This window comes from Palaemon carinicauda, chromosome 35 (assembly GCF_036898095.1).
Source record: "Palaemon carinicauda isolate YSFRI2023 chromosome 35, ASM3689809v2, whole genome shotgun sequence".
Taxonomy (NCBI): Eukaryota; Metazoa; Arthropoda; class Malacostraca; order Decapoda; family Palaemonidae; genus Palaemon; species Palaemon carinicauda.
Genome location: NC_090759.1, coordinates 67,095,253 through 67,110,312, shown reverse-complemented (window position 1 = coordinate 67,110,312; position 15,060 = coordinate 67,095,253). Strand labels below are relative to the sequence as shown.

Here is a 15,060-nt window from a genome sequence, read left to right as displayed (position 1 = left end):
CCACCTAGCCTCTCTTAGGAGGTGTGCAGTTGTCGTACTGCAGCGAGTCCGAACTGACCCAGTGGCTACACCTAGGCCGTTGGACTTGCGCGGAAGGGACCGACTTGCACTTAAAAGCTGCAAGATTTGGTCCATGGTTTCTGCGAGAAACCTCTTCCGCAGACGAGGAATAAATGGGCTCTCTCGTCTTTGTGTGGGTGGGGTGATCACGTCGGCAACGTGTGTAGATACACCCGAAACCACGGAGGGAAACGTCTGTTCGTCGATCAAGGCCTGAGGAACCCATAAGTCCTTCGACATTACTTCTCCCCTGGGCTTGGGAGCTTGTAAGAGGTATCGGACTAGGTGAACAACTGGCACGAACAGACGAACCCTCGAACGCAACACTGTAACACTTTGCGCATATCACTTTATCACTTTTGATTTTCTGTTTGCACTTATTTCACTGAACTCGAAACTTTAAGTGGTTTGTACCTGAAACACGCAATCCTATCCTTCATTAAAAGGTAGTAATTGCGAAAACAGTATTACAATGTAACAGAAAAACATAATGAAAGATAAAGAATTCAGTGGCTGGAAAAGAGACTAAACACTAGATCAAATAAACTACGTTTAAAATCTCTCACCGCATAAAGCCTGGGAACAAGAATAAAACTCTAGAAACGTTTTACCTTCTTCCCCTATAGCGACTAGGGAGAAGAGCAAAAAACGAGAACAACGTTACCCGCTTGAACGAAACGTTTATCCTCCTCTCTCTCCCTCCGTCTCTATCTCTCTCTCTCTCTCTCTCTCTTGACTTAGAACCTGAGAGATGAGCCCAATTATATATATCGTTAAAACATATTATTTGTTAAAGGAAAAAAACTGAAAGGTTTCCAAAATAAAAAGTTCCTTTATTAGAATTAAAACCATTTAAGCTAAGAAAGAATGAACGAAACGCTAGAATCGGTTTACTCTTACTGCAACGTGAAACCGTGAAAAACTCTCTCTCTATCGTAACGATAGAGCGCAAGTTGAACGTTCTGAACGTCAACAACTGTGGAGACTAAACAAAACGTTAGTTCAACTTTGAAAACAGTACGAGACATATCAAAGAAATTCTTCCAAAAACATTAAAATTAAAATAGCATAAATTCTTAACAGGAAAAACGATATGACGAGCTCAATGTTAATTAACTTCGGTTCCAAGTAAGGACCGCCTACTATTAGGAAAGGTCGCATATAAACAAACATAAAAAAATAATTTTTTTAAGTTTATAATATAAGGAAAGTTAATCGAAGAGGCCTATAAATGGCGGAGAGATATAAAATAAAAAGTGAAAGAGAGTCTATACTCTCTTCGACACCAACACTTCCGTCTAAGGGAAGGGTCGGCCATTTAAAAGTGAAAGAGAGTCCATACTCTCTTCGTCACCATAATTAATTCAAATTAATTCCAAAAGCTTGCTAAGCTAAAGATAAAGCTTCCTGAATAGCGAAGGCTAAACTCTAGAGCAAATACATCACCAAATCGTGAACAATAACTCCAGAATCAACAGTGTATCCAAGTAGGTCTAGCCGGAGGCACGACAGAGGAAAAATTGAGTTCTTGTTGACAAGAAGTACTTGAGTACCCGCTCACAGATGGCGCTGTTGTGTACACCCCCACCTGTATAGCGATCGCTGGCGTATCCCGACCGTAGATTTCTGTCGGGCAACAGAGTTGACAGCTACATGATCATCGGGTAAGATTAATATTGAAAAAAGACCAGTAACAACATTAAATTAGATCTTTTATATACCGGTATAGACTATATCAACTTGGAAAAATAAGAAGTAATTAAAGAAACAGTGATCCATTGTATATTGGCTTTTTAAAATATTTTCAAACCCTTTCTTGGCATGCCCTTGAGCTGCTTGCTGCTTGAAACTTTCCAAAGAAAATGTTTTATAAAAAATCAGGGAAGTTGCTGGATTCCTAATATCATGCACCTCCACTCTCCAGAATTGGTGATTTCGAATCTAATTCCTTATGCACATCTGTAATCCAATTTCAACAAGGAATGTCAGGCCAATTTTGGCTATCAGTCAATTAAAGAACCACAGCCAACAGAATAAATTAGGGACACTACCTCTATTACTTTAGTTTGTTCAAATACAACTGTAGCCTACAGCTCAAGCTGGACAAGAAACTATTCTCTACTGAACTGTGTTCATGCAGTTTTAGAGCAAAATATGAGGAAGACTCTTGGTCTTAAAAACATTTTGTATCTGAAGGAAGGTAAAAGTGATAAGATCATGTCATGTTCACCAAAGCCTATCTTGATCAACAACGGTTGTAATTCCCTTATGCGTTTAGCCAACACAAAAGCCAATAGAACACTAGCCTTTATGGAAAGCTGGGAGTCTAACCGTGACATCACAAATTCTAAAAGTAATTTGTATTTTTCCTAACTATACAAACCCGAATCCTTTAATACGAGAATTGATTGAACCGCAGGTGGGACCCTGTGGCTAAAAACTTATTACAAAAAAATCAACGATTTTCAAGGTCGTGTGAAGCTCACGACTATCGAAAGATGACTGAACTTGTTGTCCAATGGTGGAATCGTGTCATTGTCATCATCATACCCGCTATTATATATATCTATAAATGATATAACAATAAAAATTACTACAAAAGATCTGAAACTGGGATAAACCGTGTATCACTGGCGTTAAAATCCCAAATTAACAAACACGAAACTAGTTACCTTGTAGTAAAGACAACACTTTGGGTGCTATTATGAATGTTACTTTTGATCTAGTTTATAATTGTGATTGATTTTAAAATCAATAATAAAATCAACCCCATAATCGCTGGTAATCGAGAAATAAATAAAACCATTTCCTCTATAAACAATGAGCCTAACTTTCTATGCTAAAAAAAATTTCTGAAAAATTATATTTTAATTATAAAATAAATTTTTGAATATACTTACCCGGTGAATATATAATAGCTGCAACTCTGCGGCTCGACAGACAACATACTCAAAAAACTCGCGAGCGATCGCTATGCAGGTTGCGGGTGTGCCCACCAGCGCCAACTGTCGGCCAGATACCACTCTTGTATGTAAACAAAACCTTCAATTCTTCTCGTCCCGCTGCGTCTCTATTGGGGAGGAAGAGAGGGTCATTTAATTTATATATTCACTGGGTAAGTATATTCAAAAATTTATTTTATAATTAAAATATCATTTTTAAATATCTAACTTAGCCGGTGAATATATAATAGCTGATTCACACCCAAGGAGGTGGGTAGAGACCAGAGTTAATTATGTTTACAGCGTATAAGCTAAGAGTTTTTTCATTTTGACAGTTATCAATATAACAAAACCAAAATAAATAGGTACCTGGTAAGGAAGTTGACTTAGACGATTACTCTGCCTTGTAAGTCTGTCTTCCTCACGGAGCCCAGCGATCCTCTTAGGATGCTGACAGACTCCCAGGAGCTGAAGTATCAAGGGCTGCAACCCATACAACAGGACCTCATCAAACCCCTAATCTGGACGCTCTCAAGAAATGACTTTGACCACCCGCCAAATCAACCAGGATGCGAAAGGCTTCTTAGCCTTCCGAACAACCCATAAAAACAATATTAAAAACATTTCAAGAGACAGATTAAAAGGATATGGAATTAGGGAAGTGTAGTGGTTGAACCCTCACCCACTACTGCACTCGCTGCTACGAATGGACCCAGTGTGTAGCAGTCCTCGTAAAGAGTCTGGACATCTTTCAAGTAAAATGACGCGAACACTGACTTGCTTCTCCAAAAGGTCGCGTCCATGATACTTTGCAGAGATCTATTTTGCTTGAAGGCCACGGAAGTTGCTATAGCTCTAATCTCGTGCGTCTTAACCTTAAGCAAAGATCGGTCTTCCTCACTCAAGTGTGAATGAGCTTCTCGTATTAACAATCTGATAAAATATGACAAAGCATTCTTTGACATAGGTAAGGATGGTTTCTTAACCGAACACCATAACGCTTCAGATTTACCTCGTAAAGGCTTAGTACGAGCTAAATAGAACTTAAGAGTTCTAACGGGGCATAATACTCTCTCTAATTCGTTGCCTACGATCTCTGATAAGCTAGGAATATCAAAAGATTTAGGCCAAGGACGAGAAGGCAGTTCATTCTTGGCTAGGAAACCAAGTTGAAGAGAACAAGTGGCTTTTTCTGTCGAAAAACCGATGTTCTTGCTGAAGGCATGAAGCTCACTGACTCTTTTAGCTGAGGCCAAGCACACCAGGAAAAGAGTCTTAAGAGTGAGATCCTTCAGGGAGGCTGAATGTAAAGGCTCAAACCTGTCTGACATGAGGAATCTTAGGACCACGTCTAAATTCCATCCAAGTGTAGCCAAACGACGTTCCTTAGAGGTCTCAAAAGACTTAAGGAGATCTTGTAGATCTTTATTGTTGGAAAGATCTAAGTCTCTATGCCGGAAGACCGAAGCCAACATGCTCCTGTAGCCCTTGATCGTGGGAGCTGAAAGGGAGCGAACTCTTCTCAGGTATAAGAGAAAATCAGCGATTTGGGCTACAGAGGTACTGGACGAGGATACAGAAAACTGACTTGCACCAGCCTCGGAAGATTTCCCACTTCGATTGGTAAACTCTAATGGTAGAAGCTCTCCTCGCTCTTGCAATCGCACTGGCTGCCTCCTTCGAAAAGCCTCTAGCTCTCGAGAGTCTTTCGATAGTCTGAAGGCAGTCAGACGAAGAGCGTGGAGGCTTTGGTGTACCTTCTTTACGTGTGGCTGACGTAATAGGTCTACTCTTAGAGGAAGACTTCTTGGAAAGTCTACCAGCCATCGAAGTACCTCGGTGAACCATTCTCTCGCGGGCCAGAGGGGAGCAACTAACGTCAACCTTGTCCCTTCGTGAGAGGCGAATTTCTGCAGTACCTTGTTGACAATCTTGAATGGTGGGAATGCGTATAGGTCTAGGTGAGACCAATCTAGGAGAAAGGCATCTATATGTATTGCTGCTGGGTCTGGGACTGGAGAGCAATAGATTGGAAGCCTCTTGGTCATCGAGGTTGCAAAGAGGTCTATGGTGGGTTGACCCCAAGTCGCCCAAAGCCTCTTGCACACATCCTTGTGGAGGGTCCATTCGGTTGGAATTACCTGACCTTTCCGACTGAGACAATCTGGTAGAACGTTCAAGTCGCCCTGGATAAACCTCGTTACCAGGGAGATGCCTCAATCTCTTGACCAGATGAGCAGGTCCCTTGCGATCTCGTACAGTGTCAGGGAGTGGGTACCTCCTTGTTTGGAAATGTACGCCAAGGCTGTGGTGTTGTCCGAGTTGACCTCCACCACTTTGTCTCGAAGGAGACTCTCGAAGCTCATCAAGGCCAGGTGAACTGCCAAACGCTCCTTGCCGTTGATATGCATGCTCCTCTGACTTGAGGTCCACAGACCTGAGCATTCCCGACCGTCCAGTGTCGCACCCCAACCCAAATCCGATGCGTCTGAGAAGAGAACGTGGTTTGGTTTCTGAACTGCTAGGGGAAGTCCCTCTCGTAGACTGATATTGTCTTTCCACCAATTCAGGCAAGTCTTTACTGTTTCGGAAATCGGGATCGAGACCGCCTCTAGCGTCTTGTCCTTTTTCCAGTGAAAAGCTAGATGGAATTGTAGAGGTCGGAGGTGTAGCCTTCCTAGCGAGACAAACTGCTCCAGGGATGATAGAGTTCCTACTAGACTCATCCAATTCCTGACTGAGCAACGTTCTCTCTTCAACATCCTTTGGATTACGAGCAGGGCTTGATCTATTCTGGGGGCCGACGGAAAAGCCCGAAAAACTGGACTGCGAATCTCCATCCCTAAATACAGAATAGTTTGGGATGGGATCAGCTGGGACTTTTCCAAGTTGACCAGAAGTCCCAATTCCTTGGTCAGATCTAAAGTCCAATTGAGATCCTTCAGACAGCGATGACTGGACGAGGCTCTGAGAAGCCAGTCGTCCAAATAAAGGGAGGCTCGGATACCCGATAAATGGAGGAATTTTGCCACATTCCTCATAAGCCTCGTAAACACGAGAGGAGCAGGACTTAGGCCAAAGCACAGGGCCCGAAACTGGTACACCACATTGTCGAACACAAATCTCAGAAAAGGTTGGGAATCTGAGTGAATGGGGATGTGGAAGTAAGCGTCTCTTAGGTCGAGAGAGACCATCCAGTCTCCCTTTCTGACCGCTGCTAAGACTGACTTGGTGGTCTCCATGGTGAACTTTGTCTTTGTGACAAAGACATTCAGAGCACTGACGTCTAGCACCAGTCTCCAACCTCCTGTCTTCTTCGGTACTAGGAAGAGACGGTTGTAAAACCACGGTGATTGAAGGTCCGAGACTTTGACCACCGCTCCCTTCTCTAGCAAAAGAGACACTTCTAGTTTCAGGGCTTGTCTCTTTGCTTCCTCTCGGTACCTGGGAGAGAGATCGATGGGGGACGTCGCTAGAGGAGGTTTGCGTACAAATGGGATTTTGTACCCCTCTCTGAGCAACCTCACAGACTGTTGATCTGCGCCTCTCTTCTCCCAGGCTTGCCAGAAGTTCTTGAGTCTGGCACCTACTGCTGTCTGAAGCTGCGGGCAGTCAGACTCTGCCACGCGAGGACTTGGCTCCTTTCCTCTTTCCTCTCTTCCCTTCGGCACGAGTATTTCCCCTGCTGGGGGCTCTGCCACGAAAGGGCGGAATAAACCTGGACGCTGGAGTGTCTATCCTAGGTCTAGCAGACAAGGCAGACGAAGGGGTCCCTTTGCGAGCCGAGGACGCAACCAAGTCATGGGTGTCCTTCTGCACTAGAGACAACGCTATTTCCTTAACTAAAAGTTCAGGAAACAAGAACTTAGACAAAGGGGCAAAGAGTAGCTCAGATCGTTGACAGGGCGTCACTCCTGCTGACAGAAAAGAGCACAGAGACTCTCGTTTCTTTAGGACTCCTGACGTAAACGAGGAGGAGAGCTCATTGGATCCATCGCGGATGGCCTTATCCATGCAGGACATAATGAGTAAGGAGACATCTCTATCGGCTGATGAGATTTTCCTACTCAAGGCTCCCAAACACCAGTCAAGGAAGTAGAAAACTTCAAAAGCCCTAAAGATGCCTTTAAGTAGATGGTCCAGGTCTGAGGATGACCAACTAATCTTCGAGCGTCTCATGGCTAGGCGGCGGGGAGAGTCTACAAGACTTGAGAAGTCGCCCTGGGCAGAGGCAGGAACTCCCAAGCCGAGAACTTCTCCCGTGGCATACCAGACGCTCGATCTAGACGAGAGTTTAGATGGGGGGAAGGCAAAGGCCGTCTTCCCTAAACTCCTCTTGGTTTCCAACCAATCGCCTAACAGCCGTAAAGCTCTCTTGGATGAGCGAGAGAGAACAAGTTTTGTAAAGGCTGGCATGGCAGCAGGTACGCCTAAAACAAACTCAGACGGCGGCGAACGAGGAGTCACAGAGACAAAGTGTTCAGGAAACAACTCTTTAAAAATGAGCATGACTTTTTTAAAGTCCATAGAAGGCGGAACTGCTCTAGGCTCATCAATATCTGAAGGATGATCCTCAGGCTGAGGGTCAGCAACGTCCTCATCCGAAAGTGCCTCATCTGACAACTGATGAGAAACAAGCAAAGGGGTTGGCAATGCTTGACACGCAGCGTCTGCCCGCACTGGTGCATAAGTGGCGGAGCAGGACGCAGAGTCCTGAAACTGCTGAACAGTCTGGGAACTGTCAACAACAACAGGTGCGTGAGGACGCACAGCGTCCACCCGAGACTGCTTAGACCGCCTGGGTTGTGCAGTCAAAACAACTCTAGGTTGCGGAGGTTGACGCACCGCGTCAAAACAAGTCAACTCTGATGGTTGGCGAACGTCCAGAACGTCACCAGGCGCATCAGCGAGTTGCCTAACGTCCACATGCGGCTGAAAATCCACACGAGACCGCATCGGGTGTGGAACAACCCCAACTGGTTGACGTGAGCTGGCTACACCAACGTCAACAGGACGCACAACAGAACGCTTGGGTGGCTGACGGCCAGTATCTCCATGAGATAAACGGCTAGGTTCAACGGAAACCTTCTCTGCGTTGTAGTCTTCCATAAGGGACGCAAGCTTAGACTGCATGTCCTGCAGTATAACCCATTTAGGGTCTACGGTAACGGGTGCGGTAACAGACGGGGTTAGCGCCTGAGACGGCACAACTTTGCCTTGCTTAGGCGGCGAGCAGTCATCCGATGACAGCAACGGGTCCGAACTGTCCCAATGACTACATCCAGGACGTTGGACCTGTCCTGAAGGGACCGACTTGCGTTTCAGAGGCCTAGAAACCTTGCTCCATGGTTTCTTGCGTGAAAAGCCTTCGGAAGACGAGGTAAAAATGGGCTCTCTCGTCTTACGGTAGGGGCGATCTTGACGAGATACGCCTGATACCAAAGAGGGAACGTCTGTTCGCTGATCAAGGCCTCTCGAACCCATAAGTCGTACGACATTGCTTCTCCCCTGGGCTTGGGAGCTTGCAAGAGGTCCCGGACTAGGTGAACGACAGGCACGAACAGACGAACCCTCGGACGCAACACTGTTCACAACACTTTGCGCACTAATCACTTTCCCACTTTCCGCCGTGGCACTATGGCACTTAAGTTCCTTCACGTCAGCCATGAGTTGATTACGGTCACTTGCTAACGCTTCAACTCTCTCCCCCAAGGCATGAATAGCACGTAACATGTCTTGCATAGACGGTTCCTGAGTGCTAGAAGGGGGGTTAGGAACAACCACTACAGGGGAAGGATTAGGTTCAGGGGCATGTGGAGAGGAAAAATCTACGGACCTAGATGAACTTCTCCTTACCCTATCTCTCTCTAATCTGCGTGTATACTTATCATATTCGAGCCAATCGAATTCTGAAAGGCCCACGCATTCCTCACACCGATCTCCCAATTGACAGGTTTTACCCCGACAATTGGAACAAACAGTATGAGGGTCGAGAGAAGCCTTTGGAAGACGCCTATTACAGTCCCTAGCATTACACTTTCGAAATCTAGGTACTTGAGAAGGGTCAGCCATTTTGAATTAGTCAAAGAAAATTCCAAAAACAATCCAAGTCATCAACAAATAATCCGATTCAATAAAGAGTTCAAGAGTTTATGTTGAGGAAAAAAACCTGTACTGCAAAAGCTCAAACCAAAATAAAGTACTTCACCAAATATGATGGGAAAACTCCAGGTTCTACAGCGAGTATAAATACGTCTTGTCGTCAACGTCGACAGAGAAGAATTGAAGGTTTTGTTTACATACAAGAGTGGTATCTGGCCGACAGTTGGCGCTGGTGGGCACATCCGCAACCTGCATAGCGATCGCTCGCGAGTTTTTTGAGTATGTTGTTTGTCGAGCCGCAGAGTTGCAGCTATTATATATTCACCGGCTAAGTTAAATATTTAAAAACAAGAATTAACTGCTCAGTAAATCTTTCCAATAACACTCACATACTCTTGTCCACAAAGAGTCATTAGTCAATTATCTGGTACACCATTCACTAGAAATGTCCTTTTATTAGTGTATGAATGAACTTCAAAGACAGCATTATATTCTATAACAAAATTAGGTAAATGAGTACTGTAATCTTATATGTGAACGATTGCTTATTGAACAGTTCAATAAAACTGTAAACCCTGAAGTAATTTCACAATTATAACCATCAAATATATGGCCTAAATTTAAAGATTAATTTTATGAGGCACAATGATTGAATCAAAACTGTTTACCAAATTGTCCTCCAAGACAAGGTCAGGTACTTGAATTGCCTTATATCAATAAGCACGTCTCTATGTTGAAGAGGAATCGAACACTATACGTGAGGCTGTCTCCAGTCTTTGCCTGAACCCAAGACAATAAGTCTTTGTATTCATAACGAAGTTAGAGAGCTAAGGTGTGTAAATGCTTAGGAAGCATAGTAGTCAATTTTTTATTTGGTCTTCAATAGGGTATATGTTGTAATAAGGTTACGTAAAAATTGCAAACTTTCATCATCTGAATTTCCTCTTCCTCATTTTCCTGTTCTGCACAGGAATCCAAGTGAATATCAGCTGATTTCAGATTGTTTATACTCTGAAAATGGGGTAGCATCACAAACGAGTAGACTGGTATTAGATTTGTATTTACTAGTGTAGGGTTAAAGTTACACATGAAGAGCTAATGGACACACTAGCCAGTGAAAATTGAATACTGTCGCCTGAAACATGATGAACATAACCCAAATTGGGTTAAACTTTATGAATTTAGGGGAACCGTACGATATGACACGCTATCCACATAAGCAATAGACTTTTGAATACTGTTAGGATGAGAAGTGCTTACTTTAACAGGCAGAGGGGATTTAAGGATCAGACCACCTTGCTCTATCTTCAGCCTCAAAATCTATTTCAGTCTTATAGTGACTAGAATTGCGGAAAGCAAGGGTTCGGCAGCAGAAAGAACTAAAGAATGTAATGATTTTGAGGTGGTGTGAAGCTTTTGAATCTGTGAAGCACAGCATACTCAGAACTCTAACTGAATGAAATGCTATTAATTCTTAATGACTATGGGAGGTTGGGTTAGGCTTGACAACATGTCGAGAAGGACCCAAATATACCATTAATAAGGTAGGATTCACAGAACTACTCAAGTTTATACAAAGGGAACAAATGATGTAAAGCTTGCACAGCTCATCACTATTGAAAAAGGCTGAATTTATGTGTTGTCTACTGGTGGAGGCGTGGTCAATATCGTCATCATCTTGCTACAAGAATTGTAAACTATACCCGGGAAAGAAATCTTTAAAATGCAGTACATAAACTATTTGAGAGCATCTTTGACCACTACCAGTTCAACAAAGAAACTGAAAACTATACTTCCTGAGGTGACAACCTGGGCTTACTACCATTTATGGTAGAGTGCTCTGTTCCTTTGTTAAGGGCATGTATTGTTTGAAGCCGAAGGGAATGGAGAAAAAAATTTAATTTTGAAGGTGAGTGTTGATTAAACCAAACTTCTGGAGAAGAAGCAATATGAACATCAGTGGAGATTCATGGACACAATTCAAGTTATGGCTATAAACTTATTTGATCAAGACAAAATGAACAAAATATTTGCATTATTATAAGCAATTTATAAAAATACAAAAGCTTTTCACTCTACAGAAGATGCCAAACTTCTTTGCTTGCTATTGCTCACAAGGAAAATATGGACATTTGGATGCAGATATTAAATGCATAATGACAGGGTTGGCAAATGTAAGTACTCATACCTTAAGAATACAAATTGGCCGGGGATTCCTTTGGCGCACGATGTGTGGCTTCAGAAACCTAAACGTGTTGATAACCCACTTCTCTCTTTCAGTCAGCCTACGGGACACATCACAACATTCCTCCTTGGAGAGCCTGCCAAACCTAGAGCGAAGAGAGGCAAACCATGTCTTCAAGTCCTGGGCGGTGACGGGGTCCTCCAGACTGGCAGCCTTCTCCTCCCAAACACGTTCTATGTATTCCTTCTTCTTGTGCCTGTAATCACCCTTATCATATATGAAAGGGACCTCGAACTCCAACCACTCTCCCAGGTTTTGCTCCGTCTCCTCTGGCAGGATAATGTTGGAGCTCTTCCGGCGCCGTTTTCGCGGTCGTGGCTCCTGTGGTAACTAGGTTATTTACTGGTTTTTCCACTTTTGGGTCTTACTTATATATTACTCTTTTCTATATGTAATTTCACAACATAACCATAAAGTTTTGAGGTAGACATATGAATATCTTTAATTGAAATGTATTGATTGTTTAGGTACGCCCATTTATAATTTCCTTAGGCAACAATACACATGTTTAAGGACACAAATCAAGTGAAAGAATATATACCTACAACCTTCATAATTGGGCTCTGAGTATTCACCCATCAGTGTGGTAGCTCACAGGTAACTGGGGATTGGATGCATGAGGTCATCCAGTGTTACTATCTAATGCTAAGTGAATGCTGCCAGGATTACAACTAAAGGTCATTAAGTTGCTAAATAAATAAATAAATGTATATATATATATATATATATATATATATATATATATATATATATATATATATATATATATATATATATATATAATAAAAAAGCTCTGTGATCCATTGTGGCTTCCTGTGTCCCCCATTTTCCTAATTCTGTCATGAGACCTCTAAAAAATTTTCATGGCCCCCAGGGGTTCCACAATGAGAAATCTTGCATTTCTATTGGGAAATATTTTTCTTCTTTTATGACATAACTTATTACTACTATATTGATACATTTTGGCAACCTACTCTTTGAAGCTTGCTTTTTGGTTAATGCAAGGGGGTTATGAGTTCACTGACCCTAGGGTACCAATATTACACGGTTTTTCAAGTTTTCTTTCCCGTATCTTCTCTTACTCTCACTGAGAAACACCTGGTAAGACTATTCTATTTTAAGTCACTCTAACCACAGAGCTTATATTGACTTTTTTATTACATAAAAAAAAATTTCCTATACCTCCCTTATTCATTAATGAGAAAATTTTCACATATCTAAAAGAAAGCTCTTTCAAGATATAACACAAGAACATAATAAAATACAATGCAGTTAGAACCATTGATCAGCAAAATATTAAAAAAAATGTCGACATTGACATTGTAAAGGGATATTTAATTTTCTGTCTGACCATGAGGTTTGATAGTGCAATTCAAAATGAATACATAGTACTACATAGTTATATATACTGTACTTCATATTATTGTGTGATGGTAACTTTAAAGAACTTTCTTTTTTTTTTAAATGCAAAATTTCAAGAAAATTATCATATATAAAAATTCTAAATACAGTTGAGTAGTACTCTGCCTCGATTTACAAGTTGAATTTGTTCTGGGAGTAAGCTCACAACCTATAATGTTTGTATCCTAAAAACAATATTTCAAATAAGAAATAAAAGAAATTCATTTGATGCCTTATACATGTCCATAATTACCACAAAATTTTTAAAGCAATTTTATTTTTCCTAACTATACAAATCTGAGTCCTCAATAGGAGTATGATTTCAGCAAAGCTGGAACTCGTCTATCAAAATTTATAAAAAGGTGTTGATAGTTAAAGGCAGGTACTAGAGATGTCCCATAAACCACCTGCCAGCTTACTGAGCAACCCTTTAACCTTCACCTAGGGGTTGAGGGGTGGATGAGGGAGGAAGTTTAACTTAAAAGACTCTGGTTTGTACTGTTAGGATAAATATAAATTACTTTAAAATTTTGTGATTTATTCCTGCACAGGTACAAACCTTCATCCTTTATGCTACAGTCACACAGACCTCCTGGATTGCACAGGACCTACTCCAGGGCAATCCGGGGAGAAATTCGTAGTGAGTCCTTGACAGTCCTGGGTGTTTGTGCATGTCAAAAACATCCGGGGTGAACCAAGATGGTCTGAGGTATGAGCCTAGTACGAAACAATACAAGGTGGTCCTGGGTGAGTCCGTAGCACTTCTGTAGCAATGCCTGGATTGCTCTGGGTTGTCTGTAGCATTGTCTTGTATTTGCCATGATATTCCGGGACAGTCACGGGTACTTAAGTGATTCAAAGACCACCACGTATTACCTAGGACCACTACGGTGCTAAAGCGGCACAGTGACCGATAGGTCTGGCCTATCACGTCATTGCCACAGGAGAGCTACGCTAGACACCGGAAGAGCACGGCAGAGGGCTAAAATACCACGGACAGCCCTGAATTATGCCAGTGGCAACAGGGAAATGCCACGGATGTAGCCGTCAAAGTTACATTGCCCCTATGGCAGTCCTGGATGGGCCTGAACTATGCCAGACCACCCTGGATGTGCCGAATATTTCATATAATGGTTAGCATTTCTAAAGCTGAAATCATTACAACTCTGTCAAACAAATATGCCGGTTACCATGGAGCAGAGACTGCAGCTGATGCAAATGCAATTAAAATTGTGGAAGGAACAAATGAATAATGCTTTCAATGGCAAAATGTAATGCAATTCTCTTGGAAAGAGCACAGAAAAGAATACAGAAGATTGGGGAACATATAAAGAATCGCCAAAGAAGATGACGTTCCATATGGGTCAGAAAATGGATCCTAAGAAGATCAATATTGGAGCAGTATGCAAGACTCTTGAATGAATTGAAAAAAGAAGACAAACAAGGTTTCCAAAACTTTCTCAAAGTGGGCTGTGACATCTTCAAAGAAACCCTTGAACGGATCAGGGGTCACATAAAGGAACAAGATACAAATAATAGAAAAGTTCTATTTCCTGGAATCAAGTTGGCCATGACTTTGAGGTGGCTGGCATTGGGAGAAAGCTACCATTCCTTGATGTACAGCTTTTGGGTGGCACACATCATATCTCTACTCATAGCCCAAGTCTGCAAGGACATCATTGAAGAGATTGCTCATCAATATGTGGCATGTCCGACCACTTCCAAAGAGTGGAGAAACATTGCAAAGGGTTTCCCTGAACATTGGAACTTTCATCATTGCCTGGGGGCCATTGATGGGAAACATATCGTCATCAATTGTCCGAAGAATAGGGGGGGGGTCACTATTCTTCAACTACAAGGGCTTCCACTCTGTCATCTTGATGGGTCTCGTAGATGCAGGTTACAAGTTTCTGTGGATGGAAGTTGGCAGCAACATATCTGTAGGGGATGCCCAGATGTTCAACGATTTGAAAATCAAGGAGGCCATTGATGTAGGAGCTTTGTACGTTCCTGAACCTGAACCTCTTCCAAAGAACGACAAAGCAATATCTTACTTCATTGCTGGAGACAACACCTTTGCCCTGCATTCTTGGTTGATGACGTCATTCTTGCAAAGACAGATGACTTATCAGCAATTTATCTTTAACTACAGATTGTCCAGAGCTCATCATATTCTGAACTCATTCAGGGTTGTAGCACACCATTTTTGATGATTCCTAACAAGTTTCCTACAAGAACCAAACACTGTCAATTCCATCGTGATGACCTGTGTGCTTACATAAACTGCTTCGATTGAGGAAGCCAGCAGAG

The 15,060-nt window shown here is 42.4% G+C and overlaps 1 protein-coding gene across 5 annotated transcripts in view; it reads right to left on the bottom strand.

Annotated features, from left to right (window-relative positions):
* The window catches only part of LOC137627833 (piggyBac transposable element-derived protein 4-like), a 326,978-nt gene that overhangs the window by 241,227 nt on the left and 70,691 nt on the right, over nt 1-15,060 (bottom strand). For 4 of the 5 annotated variants that reach the window (XM_068359224.1, XM_068359225.1, XM_068359223.1 and 1 more), the window contains one exon: nt 11,293-11,670. The exons of the other annotated variant lie outside the window; for it this stretch is intronic. In XM_068359224.1, the coding sequence (XP_068215325.1) occupies nt 11,293-11,670 (378 nt within the window). The remainder of the gene's footprint in view (nt 1-11,292; nt 11,671-15,060) is intronic. 5 annotated transcript variants of the gene reach the window in all.